The sequence below is a fragment of the Salarias fasciatus genome, chromosome 14 (assembly GCF_902148845.1).
Source record: "Salarias fasciatus chromosome 14, fSalaFa1.1, whole genome shotgun sequence".
Taxonomy (NCBI): domain Eukaryota; kingdom Metazoa; phylum Chordata; class Actinopteri; order Blenniiformes; family Blenniidae; genus Salarias; species Salarias fasciatus.
In genome coordinates this window covers 2191294-2202578 of record NC_043758.1, presented here as the reverse complement: position 1 = coordinate 2202578, position 11285 = coordinate 2191294, and the positions used below count along the sequence as shown (strand labels likewise).

Sequence of the window (11285 nt, the reverse complement as noted above, 5' to 3'; positions counted from 1 at the left end):
GCTCCACCCCCTGGATAGGTGTGGTGCCTTCACTGAGCGTTGGTAAAAGCTAAATCTCATGAAATGAACTTTGGTTTGTTGGTTTTCTCCCAGACGCAGGACAGGCAAACACGTAGCCACGCCCACCAGCTTCAAGCCCCGCCCTCTCGAGATGGTACATTCAGGTGCTGCTCTGTACATCCCATAAGCCCGACGAAGAGGACCAGAGACGGGTTCTTTTGTTTCACAGCAACAAAACCTTTCAGCACTGTGACGACGCGACTGTTCACTCCTTGTACTCTTTTTAAGGTCTTTCTCTGAGCTGTCAAAAAGTGGAACCGTGTTTTCTTGTTCTTCAGTAACTTAACTTTTTCCACTGTTTCTTTTTCAATTTGTTTGTGAAACATTTTCAGTTTGTTTTGGTTATTTTTGATGATTCCATTAGACTGATTTTTTTCTTGCAATTTTTTGTTTCAACGATTTTGACATTTTCTTCTAAAAAAAATCCACATCGAGCTTCTACTTTCTTCTGAAAGTGTTGAAATGCATTTTTCTGTTCTCTAAACTTTTCAGACTACAACAAAAACAATATATAATAACATGGAAACTTTTATATTTCACATATTCACTCAAGGAACTAATTCAGCTGCGTAGTTTCATTTCTTCAAACTCCACTTTGGATTTTCAAATAAGATTTTTTGTTTGACATCAAAATGTTTCCTTCACGTTAATTTCCACAATTTTAAATGTTGACTGTAAAAATTGGCAGCTTTAACAGACTTCACCTGAATGCACCATTGCACCGACCCCTTCGGTGACCCCCCTGACCCTGGTGGCAGGTTTCCATGGTGACGCCCTGGCCGGACGCCACGCCGCCTTGGCGCGTGAGACAGAAACAGTGACGAGATCAAACATTTTCCTTTATTTAATGTGAGTGAAGATCGAGAGGTCACGATGAAATGGAGAGGTCAGAGAAACATCTACCACGGTTCTGGAGTCATTAGATTGTATTTACATTCTCGACTTAGGAAAATAATCTGACGAATAAAGTTTTTATGCAACATTGTGTGTATTGTTAAACATCTTTTTTTTTTATCTGCGTGTGTGAATAAGATAAACAGATAGACTGAGACTGCAGATAAACAAATTGAGACATGTGAGATTAATAGCATAAAATTCATGTTACCATGGAAACCTGCTGAATTTGCTTCTTTATGCCTGAATTTTAATAAAGCAAAAACAATTGAATGACTTTTGTTGGCTCTTGTTGTGTTTGTTTGACTCGAACCTGCCACAGTGAGATCAGTACCACCCACTGCGGGTCAGGCTGCGGTTCCTAGTGACGCCGCTGGGTGTCGCTGTCTCCCCGCTGACTGGCTCAGACGAGCCGGATGTCTCCCGAGCGGTCGGTTAGCAACAGGTACAACAACAGCAGGCGGCAGACAGCTGTCACCGACAAAAACCGCACAAACAACGATTAACTGCGGTTTTTTTCCGAGCATGGCCGACAGACGGCGGTCCGGGCACGGCCTCCGCTGCCTCTGCCCTCCGTGACACGGCCGAGCTGGCTGTGGGGAAAGTTTGAGCCCGGTAAACAAACAAACAGACATAAGAAAGAAGCCTCGTGCTAACGGCAGGCTAACGGAGGATGACAGCAGCGGAGCGAACAGGTTCAACGATTAATTCTACTGGATGCTTCTCAGAAGCTAACGGTTCGTTTTAACGGGATGCTACACAGAAGCTAACGGTTCGGTTTAACGGGATGCTACACAGAAGCTAACGGTTCGGTTTAAAGGGATGCTACACAGAAGCTAACGGTTCGGTTTAAAGGGATGCTACACAGAAGCTAACGGTTCTGTTCTGAGCTCGCGGACGCCGGAATGAGTTTCGTATGAACTTTATTGAACCCAGTGGGAAAGCGGAGGCGCCGTGACGTCACCATGCTGGACTTCGAGGAGTGCGTCATGGACTCGCCTGAGTTCAGGTGAGCGCGCGCGCCGCAGAAGGTACACCTCAGTGCGCGAGCGCAGAGGTTCTGACGGCTTTCTGTGTTTGTTCAGAATCAAGCTGGATCAGATGGAGAGTGAGGTTTCTGAGCTGGAGAGGACGCTGGAGAAGGTACCAGACCGCTGGAGCCATTAACACCAGTCACACCTGTGACACCAGTAACACCTGTAACACCAGTAACACCTGTAACACCTCTAACACCTGTAACACCAGTAACACCAGTAACACCTGTAACACCAGTCACACTGTAAACTACAACACAACACAACACTGATTGTGCTGCTGACATGGTGACCCCTGTTCTGAAACTGTGACGTTCTGACTGCAGTTCTCGTTCTGTTGTATTATGACTGTACTTACACTATATGTATATGTACTTATACTATATGTACCTATACTTGTACTATAGTGATGTGACTGTACCAATATGACTGTAGTCCCACTTCTGTTGTATTTTGACTGTGGTTCTATTTCTGTAGTATTATGACTGTTATTCTAGTTGTGTTGCGCCATGACTGTAGTTCTCGTGCTGTAGTATTATGGCTGCATTTCCGGTTCTGTACTGCTGTGACTGTGGTTCTAGTTCTGTTTTACTTTGACTGTAGTTCTCGTGCTGTAGTGTTGTGACTGTGGAGGAATGCTCGCTGCTCATTGGTCCATGCGCTCTGTCTCCAACCAACCAGGTGATGAAGCTGTGTGGGAAGATGGTGGAGGCGGGACACGTCTACAATGCAGCCAATCAGCTGTTCCTCAGCGGCCTGGCAGAACTTTCCACCAATCACAGGGCGGAGAGCATCATCACGGTACAGTGGAGTGCTGCGTCTCCATAGTGATGAGCAGGACTGCAGCGTTCTGTGTCCTACGGTGTGGTGTGTACGGTGTGGTGTGTAGTAGTAGTGTTCAGTGTGTGTTGAGTGTCCTTGACCTCTGACCCGGTTTCCTCTCTCAGACCTGTCTGCAGCAGTTCCATCAGGGTCTGCAGGAGATGCTCAGCTTCCACACGGTGAGTCCGTCACAGCGTGACCACATGGTCCGTCCCCAACCGCCGGAGTGCCTCAGGGCTCCGTGTCAGGTCCACTGCCGTGCTCCAAAAACCCACAAAGCTGTGTGTGTGTGTGTGTGTGTGTGTGTGTGTGTGTGTGTGTGTCCTCAGATGTTGTTCGATCAGACACAGAGAGCCATCAGCCAGCAGCTCTCCAACCTCTGCACGCAGTGAGTCCTGCTCTCTGATTGGCTGTTTGCCGCTCACATTGACGACCGTGACGACGGTGTGTTTGTGTGTGTGTGTGTCCCGGAGGTTCCTCCCCCAGCTGGCGGAGACTCGGCGGGAGTTCCTGCGGATCGGGGAGGACCTGGAGACGGCGGCGGCGAAGAACGCCCAGGTGTCCCGACACAGAGCGGCAGACGGCGAGCGGGCGAGTCACCTGCTGCTCGCCACGCGGAAATGCTACCAGCACTTTGCCCTGGATTACTGTCTGCAGGTAGAGCCAGCCCACAGGGGTCAGAGGTCAGAACCAGGGGGAGGCCCACTCACCGCTGTCTCTCTGTTTCAGCTCAACACCTTCAAGACTCAGCAGAGGATCGACATCCTGAACTCTGTGAGTCTCAACACCACGCTGTAGCCTCAGGCTTAGCGCTAGCATTAGCTTCAGCGTTAGCTTTAACTTTGGTGGTAGCTTTAGCTTCAGCCTTAGCTTTCACATTAGCATTAGCTTTAGCTTCAGCAGTGACTGTAGTTTCAGCATTAGCTCTAGCTTCAGTGTTAGCTTTAGCATTTGCTTCAACTCTCACTTTGGTGGTAGTTTTGGCATTAGCTTCCACGGTAGCCTCCGCTTTAGCTTCAGTGAATCAGTGTGATGTGAATGCTCGTAAGAAGCTGCAGTATAATACTGTGTGTGTGTGTGCGCGTGCGTGTGTGTGTGTGTGTGTGTGTGTGTGCGTGCGTGTGTGTGTGTGTGTGTGTGTGTGTGTGCGTGCGTGCGTGCCTCCCCTCAGATCTTCTCCTTCGTCCACGCTCAGTTCACCTTCTTTCACCAAGGCTTCGACCTTCTCAGAGACCTGGAGCCCACCATGAAGACCATGGCAGCTCAGGTCTTGACCCCTGACCTCTAACCTTCACACACATTTCACAAACCTTCACATTTTTTAGTGTTGCTTATTTATGTATGTGTATTTAATTGTCTTATTTATGTATGCTGTGAAGCACTTTGTGACTTTTTGTCTGTGAAAGGTGCTATATAAATAAACTTTACTTACTTACTTACTTACTTACTTACTTCACACATGTAATTTCCGGTGTGTGCTGACTGTGCGTGTGTGTGTGTGCGCGCCCTTCAGTTATCACAGCTGTCTGCAGAGTGTGCAGCCCAGAGGAAGGAACTGGAGAACACACACCTGCTTGTTCAGCAGAGAGTAAGTAACCGTCTGTGTGTGTGTGTGTGTGTGTGTGTGTGTGTGTGTGTGTGTGTGATGATGATGATTGTGTGTGTGTGTGTGTGTTCAGGATGCGTCTGGCGAGCCGCTGGTCAGCCCGGCTCCCGGCAGTGACGACATCATCCAGGGTTACCTGTTCAAACGCTCCAGGAGGAAACCTAAAACCTGGAAACGGTGCGGAAACCACCTGATCCCTACGGACTGCAGATGACCTTTGACCCCGTGAGCTGTTTTTAACCCCGAACTCCTTTTTCCAGGTGCTGGTTCACGCTCCGAGACAACCAGCTCACGTACAGGAAGTCACACAAGGTGAGCGAGAGACGCTGAAGCAGTTGAGTTGTCTAAAACTGAAAGATGTGAAGTGAAGAGCTGGATGGAGCAGTGGCGACACCTTGTGGTGAAATCAGGTCTCTGCACCACAGCGGCGATGCGAGCGACACTGAAGCTGTCCCTCAGGTGTCCCTCAGGTGTCCCTCAGGTGTCTCTCAGCTGTCTGTTAGGTGTCTCTCAGGTGTCTCTCAGCTGACTCTCAGGTGTCCCTCAGGTGTCTCTCAGGTGTCTCTCAGGTGTCTCTCAGGTATCCCTCAGGTGTCTCTCAGCTGTCTCTCGGGTGTCTCTCAGGTGTCCCTCAGGTGTCTCTCAGGTGTCTCTCAGCTGACTCTCAGCTGACTCTCAGGTGTCTCTTAGGTGTCTCTCAGGTGTCTCACAGGTGTCTCTCAGGTATCCCTCAGGTGTCTCTCAGCTGTCTCTCGGGTGTCTCTCAGGTGTCTCTCAGGTGTCTCTCAGCTGTCTCTCGGGTGTCTCTCAGCTGTCTCTCGGGTGTCTCTCAGGTGTCTCTCAGGTGTCTCTCAGGTGTCTCTCAGCTGACTCTCAGGTGTCCCTCAGGTGTCTCTCATGTGTCTCTCAGGTGTCTCTCAGGTGTCTCTCAGCTGTCTGTTAGGTGTCTCTCAGGTGTCTCTCAGCTGTCTCTCAGGTGTCTCTCAGGTATCCCTCAGGTATCCCTCAGGTGTCTCTCATGTGTCTCTCAGGTGTCTCTCAGCTGTCTCTCAGCTGTCTCTCAGGTGTCTCACAGGTGTCTCTCAGGTATCCCTCAGGTATCCCTCAGGTGTCTCTCAGGTGTCTCTCAGGTGTCTCTCAGGTGTCTCACAGGTGTCTCTCAGGTATCCCTCAGGTGTCTCTCAGCTGTCTCTCGGGTGTCTCTCAGGTGTCTCTCAGGTATCCCTCAGGTGTCTCTCAGCTGTCTCTCAGGTGTCCCTCAGGTGTCCCTCAGGTGTCCCTCAGGTGTCCCTCAGGTGTCTCTCAGGTGTCTCTCAGGTGTCTCTCAGCTGTCTCTCAGGTGTCTCTCAGGTGTCTCTCAGGTGTCTCTCAGCTGTCTGTTAGGTGTCTCTCAGGTGTCTCTCAGCTGACTCTCAGGTGTCCCTCAGGTGTCTCTCAGGTGACTCTCAGGTGTCTCTCAGGTGTCTGTTAGGTGTCTCTCAGGTGTCTCTCAGCTGACTCTCAGGTGTCTCTCAGGTGTCTGTTAGGTGTCTCTCAGGTGTCTCTCAGGTGTCTCTCCCGTGTCCCTGCAGGAGGACGCTGTGGTTCTGTTTGAGGATCTCCGGCTCTGTGCTGTGAAATCCATGGAAAACATGGACCGGCGGTTTTGCTTCGAGCTGCTCTCCGTGCAGAAGTGAGTCGGACGTGTCGGTTCTCCTGACTCCCAGAGAGGACAGACCCTGACCTCTGACCTGTGACCCCTGACCTCCGGCCTGTCTCTGTAGATGCTGTGCTCTGCAGGCGGACTCGGAGCAGCTGAAGGTCTCCTGGCTCGGCGCTCTGCAGGGCAGCATCGACCTGGCCTACAGGAAGCAGGCGGAGGCTCCGCCCACACAGGCACGTCCACCAATCACAGTTTCCCCCCGGCTCCGCACCCAGAACCGACGGAACCAGACTAACAAACCTGTTCCTGTGTGCAGCCCGCAGAGCCCCCCCCTCCCCAGTGTGGGGGGGACGCTGGGCCCGCCCCCAGCCCCGGCCCCGCCTCCCGGGCCTCGGCCGTGCTGGCCGTGGCCCTGAGAGGGTCCGGGAACCAGAGGTGCTGCGACTGCCAGGAGGCGGAGCCTCGCTGGGCCTCCGTCAACCTGGGAGTGACCATGTGCATCGAGTGCTCCGGGATACACAGGTACACAACTACACAACCACACAACCACACCACACAAACTACACAACAACACAACTACAGAATCACACTACACATACTACACAACCACACTACTGTGTAACTACGCAACACAACATGTAATGTTTGTGTGTGTGTGTGTGTGTGTAGGAGTCTCGGTGTTCATTTGTCCAAAGTGCGATCTCTCACTCTGGACTCATGGGAGGCTGAACAGCTCAAGGTAACACACACACACACACACACACACACACACACACACACACACACACACACACACCCAGCCTGGATGTGTGTTGGAGGAATCGAACCTGTGTTCTTTGCAGCTGCTGTGTGTTTTGGGGAACGACGTCATGAACCAGATCTACGAGGCGCGCTGCTCGGAGGAGGGCGGAGTCAAACCCGGAGCCGGCAGCCCGCGGTGAGGCCCCGCCCCCCGCCCCGCCCCCGAGGCGTCCGCCGGCCGCCGAGTGTCTGATCGGTGTGTGTGTCGGCCAGGGCGCAGAAGGAGGCGTGGATAAGACAGAAGTATGTGGAGAAGCGGTTTGTGCGGCCGTCGGGCCTCCGGAGGGACGAGGCGTCGCTGCGGCTGTACCGGGCCGCTGAGGCAGGCGACCTGGTCGCCATGGCGACCGCGCTGGCAGGGGGCGCCGAGGTGAACGGCAGCGTCGGCGAGGAGGAGGGCCGCACGGCGCTGATTGGCGCGGCCGTCGGGGTGAGCGGGACTCGGCCGATGTTGTCACGGCGACGGGGTGTGGCCGCCTTGCTAACGTGTCGTCACTAACGCCAGGGCTCGCTGGCGGCGTGCGAGTTCCTGCTGCTCAACGGCGCCAGCGTCAACCACCGGGACCTGCGGGGCCGCGGGGCGCTGCACACTGCGGCCACTGCCGGACACACCGGGTACACACGCACGCACGCTCACACGCACACACACACACGGCTGACGCCATGCACTCTGATTGGCCGTCTCAGGCAGGTGTGTCTGCTGCTGAAGAGAGGAGCCAATCAGTACGCTGCGGATGAGAGGGGCCAGGACCCTCTGGCCATCGCCATGGAGACGGCCCACGCTGACATCGTCACGCTGTGAGTGTGTGTGTGTGTGTGTGTCAGTGGGAGTTTGATCTTAAACATGAAGCAAAGTCAGTGGTTGGAAGGTCAGCTGTCGAGCAGCTTCCTTCTTGTTTTACTCACTCGTAGTTTTACTTCCAGGAAATTCTCGGTTTAGACGAGGCTGACTTGACTCGCGATGCATTCAGGTACCCTCGGAATTTTGAGAATCTGTCGACACCAGTTGTTTCAATTTGTGGACAAATGGTTTGTAAATGCCAGTCTGGAGAGACAGGACCGAGGACAGACGAGGCGGGACGCTGTGTGGACAGAGGACTTGGTGTCTCTGAGCTCGGTCTGACTTGTCCCCCCCGTCCCCCCGTCCCCCCCCCAGGCTGCGGATGGCTCGGATGAACGAGGAGATGAGGGACTCGGAGGTGTTCGGAGCTGCCGGTCAGTGGGACTCCACGCCGCCGTGTCGGGAGACCCTGAACGCCCCGCGCTGACCTGTCCCCCGTCCTGTCTCCTCAGGAGACGACGAGACGTTCCAGGACATCATCCGAGACTTCAGCGACATGGCATCCCACGACCCCGACAGACTGAGCCGGAGGCAATTCAGCCGGGCGGGGGAGGGGCCAGAGAAGGAGGGGGAGGAGGCTGCAGGTTACCGTGGTAACGGTGGACTCACCCAGGAATGAGCTGTGGTGCGTTCAGGGCCCAGAGCACTGTGGGAAACGTCAGCTGTTACTAACCCTGTTACAGATGCTGACCACTGTGATTTATTCCACCGTCAGCCAATCAGCAGCCGGCTCTGGTTGCCATGACGACAAAACAGAGTCAGAAAGTGAACCTCCGAGTTCAGATTTTTGGAACAGTTTCTGCTCAATATGTTTCCTGGAATGTTTTTCTAAACATCAGTTCCAGCGGCAGCGTGTCGATCTTGAACCGGTGAACCTCCGGAGGAGCTCCTCCCATCACGAACTAATGCAGAAAACCTCATCAGGTCAAAGGTCACATTTAATCAGATTTAGCTTCAGGCTAACTTTAGACAAAAATGTTACAAGTCCATAAAAAGTTTATTTTCTTTATTTTAGGTGTTCGGCGGCTCGTAAAATAGAATTTCTACCACTAAATGTTACATTGTTCCACTGAGATGTTCTCCAGATGTGAGAACAGTTTACAGATGTGAGGAGGAGAAAACGTCTTGTAGAACATTATCTAGAACCTGCTCAGAGCTCTTCTGGGATATGAAGAGGTGTTTCACCTCATTAACAGTTTCAAACATGTTAGAACTGAACACGATAGAAAAACTGAACTAACTCTAAAGAGGTTCTAAGTAGAACCCAGACTGAAGTCTGCATTTAGGACCAGATTGAAGAGTTCCACAGCTGCTGTCTCTCTCTGCTGTTGTAACATTTCATTCAGTTACAGCCGTGCAATAAAACCACTGAACTCACTGAAGAATGTTTTATTCTCCATGACCAGAGCGACGTCTCTCTCACACACACTCACACACCAGTTTGTATGAATGGTTGTGTTGCGTTCAAGTCCCAGTTTGTTTTCTCGATGCGGCAGATGTGTGTGTGTGAGGCGTTCAGGTGCATCTCAGGAAAAAAGTTTAAAAATGTCCCACACTTTGCTGGCACCTGAACGCCCCACAGGCTCCTCACTTCTTCTTCTTCTTCTTCGTCTTCTTCTGTGTCTCCGGTTCTTCTGCTTTTCTCTTTCCCGCCTCCTCCTCCACCTGCTCCATGGCCGCCCACACCTCGTCGTCCTCGTCCTGCTCCTCCTTCACCTCGCCCGGCCCCGCCCCCGGCCCCGCCCCCGCCTCCTCCAGGGGGCGCCGGGACAGCAGCAGGCAGTTGAGGCGGGACTTGAGGTAGACCTTGTGCTGCAGCGTCCGGTCGTCCAGGCTGTGGACGCGCAGGAAGCGGTCCAGGCCGCAGGACGCCACCAGGGGGGCGGAGGCGTGGCACTGCAGCGCCCGCACGCCGCCCGCCAGCCCCTTCAGGGCGCCGCGCACCAGCCCCTTCCGCAGGTCCAGCACGGCCACCTGCCCGTGCGTGTTGCCCACCACCACGGCGCCGCCGGCGGCCGGCAGGGCCAGCGCCGTCAGCGGATACTCGCCGAACTCCGCCTCCAGCACGGGCCGGCGCTGAGGGGTGGACGGGTCGAACACGTGGACCTGCAACAGCCAGAGCAACTCGTCAGCAACACGGCGGCACGACACCCGGTCTGATTCCTGCTCCTGTTTCACTGAGGGCGACTCCAGGTGCATTGTGGGTATTTATGACTTTAACGATGATTCATCAACGACCAGAGAGAAAAGAGGATTTTAACTGAACTGAACGGCTGAAGGGGACCTGGACCTGGATCACTGGGACCTGGACCTGAACCTAGACCTGGATCACTAGAACCTGCACCTGGACTTGATCCTGTGTCACTTGGATCTGAACCTAAACCTGGACCTGGATTACTAGGACCTAAACCTAGACCTGGACCTGGATTACTAGGACCTAAACCTAGACCTGGACCTGAATTCAGATCACGAGGACCTGGACCCGACCCCGGCTCACCTGGTGGTGTCCGGTGCAGGTGACCACCTTGTCGGAGTCGGGGATGAAGGCCATGTCCCGGACCCAGTGGGGCCTCCGCAGGTCCAGCCAGTCGTCCCGCAGGTTCTTGGCGGTGAAGACGGGCCCCCCGGGCCGCTCCAGGTCCCACAGCTTCAGCCCGTTCTCCTTACCCCCGGTGGCCACGCGCTGCGCGTTCACGGGGCTCTGCCGCATCCTGCACACGTTCGCGCCCGCGTTCAGCTCGGTCACGGGCTCGGACTTGTCCTCGCGCCACACGCGCACGACGCCGCGCTCCACGCAGGTGAGCAGCGCGCCCCCCGGGAGCGCGCCCAGCCCGGTGAAGCAGCCGTCCTGCGCGTCCCCGCAGCGGCGCGTGTCCGTGAAGACCCCCTTCTCCAGGCTGAAGGTCTTGACGGAGCCGTCCACCGAGCCCAGCAGCAGCTCGCTCTCGTCCGGGTCGGCCCAGGCCAGGACCCGCACCTCCTGGTCCCGGCTCAGGTGGCTGCTGTTGCAGAAGTTGAAGGCCTGCTTCCGGGCCACGCTGACCCCCTTCAGGATCCCGGTCTCCGAGCCCAGCCACACGGAGCACAGGCGGGCGCGCTCCTCCATCTCCCGGGCGCTCCGGGTCGCTCCGGGTCTTCCCGGGTCTCTCTGGGTCCGGGTCGTTCCGGGTCCAGGTGTCTCTGGTTCCCTCAGGCTCGCTCCAGGTCCGGGGCTCGGAAACACGCGTGAATCTCAGCGTGTGCGTCGCATGAGAAATACGTCACAACGCAGCTGGAAGACTTTTCAAAACTAAACTAATCTTAGAGAGCATGAAGAGAAAGACGCTGTATTTATGATTAGTCTGTTAGTATTATTAGCTAAATCCTATATTCATAATTGTAAATTCTCAAACACTAAACCCAATTTCAAACATTTTCACAGTGACACATTATTTTATGTCTCAACCCTAAAAAAGTCTATTAACAAAAAAAGCTATGCCTACTGTTAATATTTGTGCAAAACTTCATATATTTGATATTGTATAATGCAATTTTTACTGTACATACTGTCTAGCTTTCTCTCACTGTACTGTTATGTTTAATTTG

General features: G+C 53.8%; 2 protein-coding genes and 1 long non-coding RNA gene across 6 annotated transcripts in view; 2 read left to right on the top strand and 1 right to left on the bottom strand.

The window, feature by feature from the left end:
• Window positions 1-346, top strand: part of LOC115400128 (uncharacterized) — a 713-nt gene extending 367 nt beyond the window's left edge. Inside the window, exons 2-3 of the long non-coding RNA XR_003932767.1 lie at window positions 1-18; window positions 94-346. The exon at window positions 1-18 is cut by the window's left edge and continues 125 nt beyond it. This is a non-coding gene — a long non-coding RNA (uncharacterized LOC115400128). The remainder of the gene's footprint in view (window positions 19-93) is intronic.
• A 1043-nt stretch (window positions 347-1389) lies between these two features.
• LOC115400104 (arf-GAP with coiled-coil, ANK repeat and PH domain-containing protein 3-like) lies at window positions 1390-9072 on the top strand. Of its 4 annotated transcripts, none has more exons than XR_003932765.1 (22): window positions 1390-1963; window positions 2040-2097; window positions 2670-2789; window positions 2936-2989; window positions 3140-3198; window positions 3284-3467; window positions 3540-3584; window positions 3982-4077; window positions 4324-4398; window positions 4490-4593; window positions 4677-4728; window positions 5988-6088; window positions 6180-6291; window positions 6375-6580; window positions 6728-6797; window positions 6901-6995; window positions 7073-7289; window positions 7365-7474; window positions 7547-7657; window positions 7784-7830; window positions 7904-8074; window positions 8153-8242. XR_003932765.1 is itself a non-coding variant. In XM_030107762.1 (21 exons), exons 1-21 carry the CDS (start codon window positions 1920-1922, stop codon window positions 8317-8319), a joined length of 2115 nt encoding a protein of 704 aa, XP_029963622.1. In that variant the 5' UTR covers window positions 1390-1919; the 3' UTR covers window positions 8320-9072. The 4 variants fall into 4 exon arrangements, 2 of the variants coding, with proteins under 2 accessions (XP_029963622.1, XP_029963621.1); XR_003932766.1 differs by having other exon boundaries at window positions 8016-8074; window positions 8153-8211; XM_030107762.1 differs by lacking the exon at window positions 7784-7830 and having other exon boundaries at window positions 4006-4077; window positions 8016-8074; window positions 8153-9072.
• On the bottom strand, window positions 8692-10938 carry LOC115400112 (WD repeat-containing protein 74-like). The gene is made up of 2 exons (XM_030107770.1): window positions 10198-10938; window positions 8692-9806 (listed from the first exon to the last, which is right to left on the bottom strand). The coding sequence occupies exons 1-2, from the start codon at window positions 10804-10806 to the stop codon at window positions 9288-9290; spliced, it is 1128 nt and encodes a 375-aa protein (XP_029963630.1). The 5' UTR covers window positions 10807-10938; the 3' UTR covers window positions 8692-9287.
• Window positions 10939-11285: the final 347 nt, after the last annotated feature.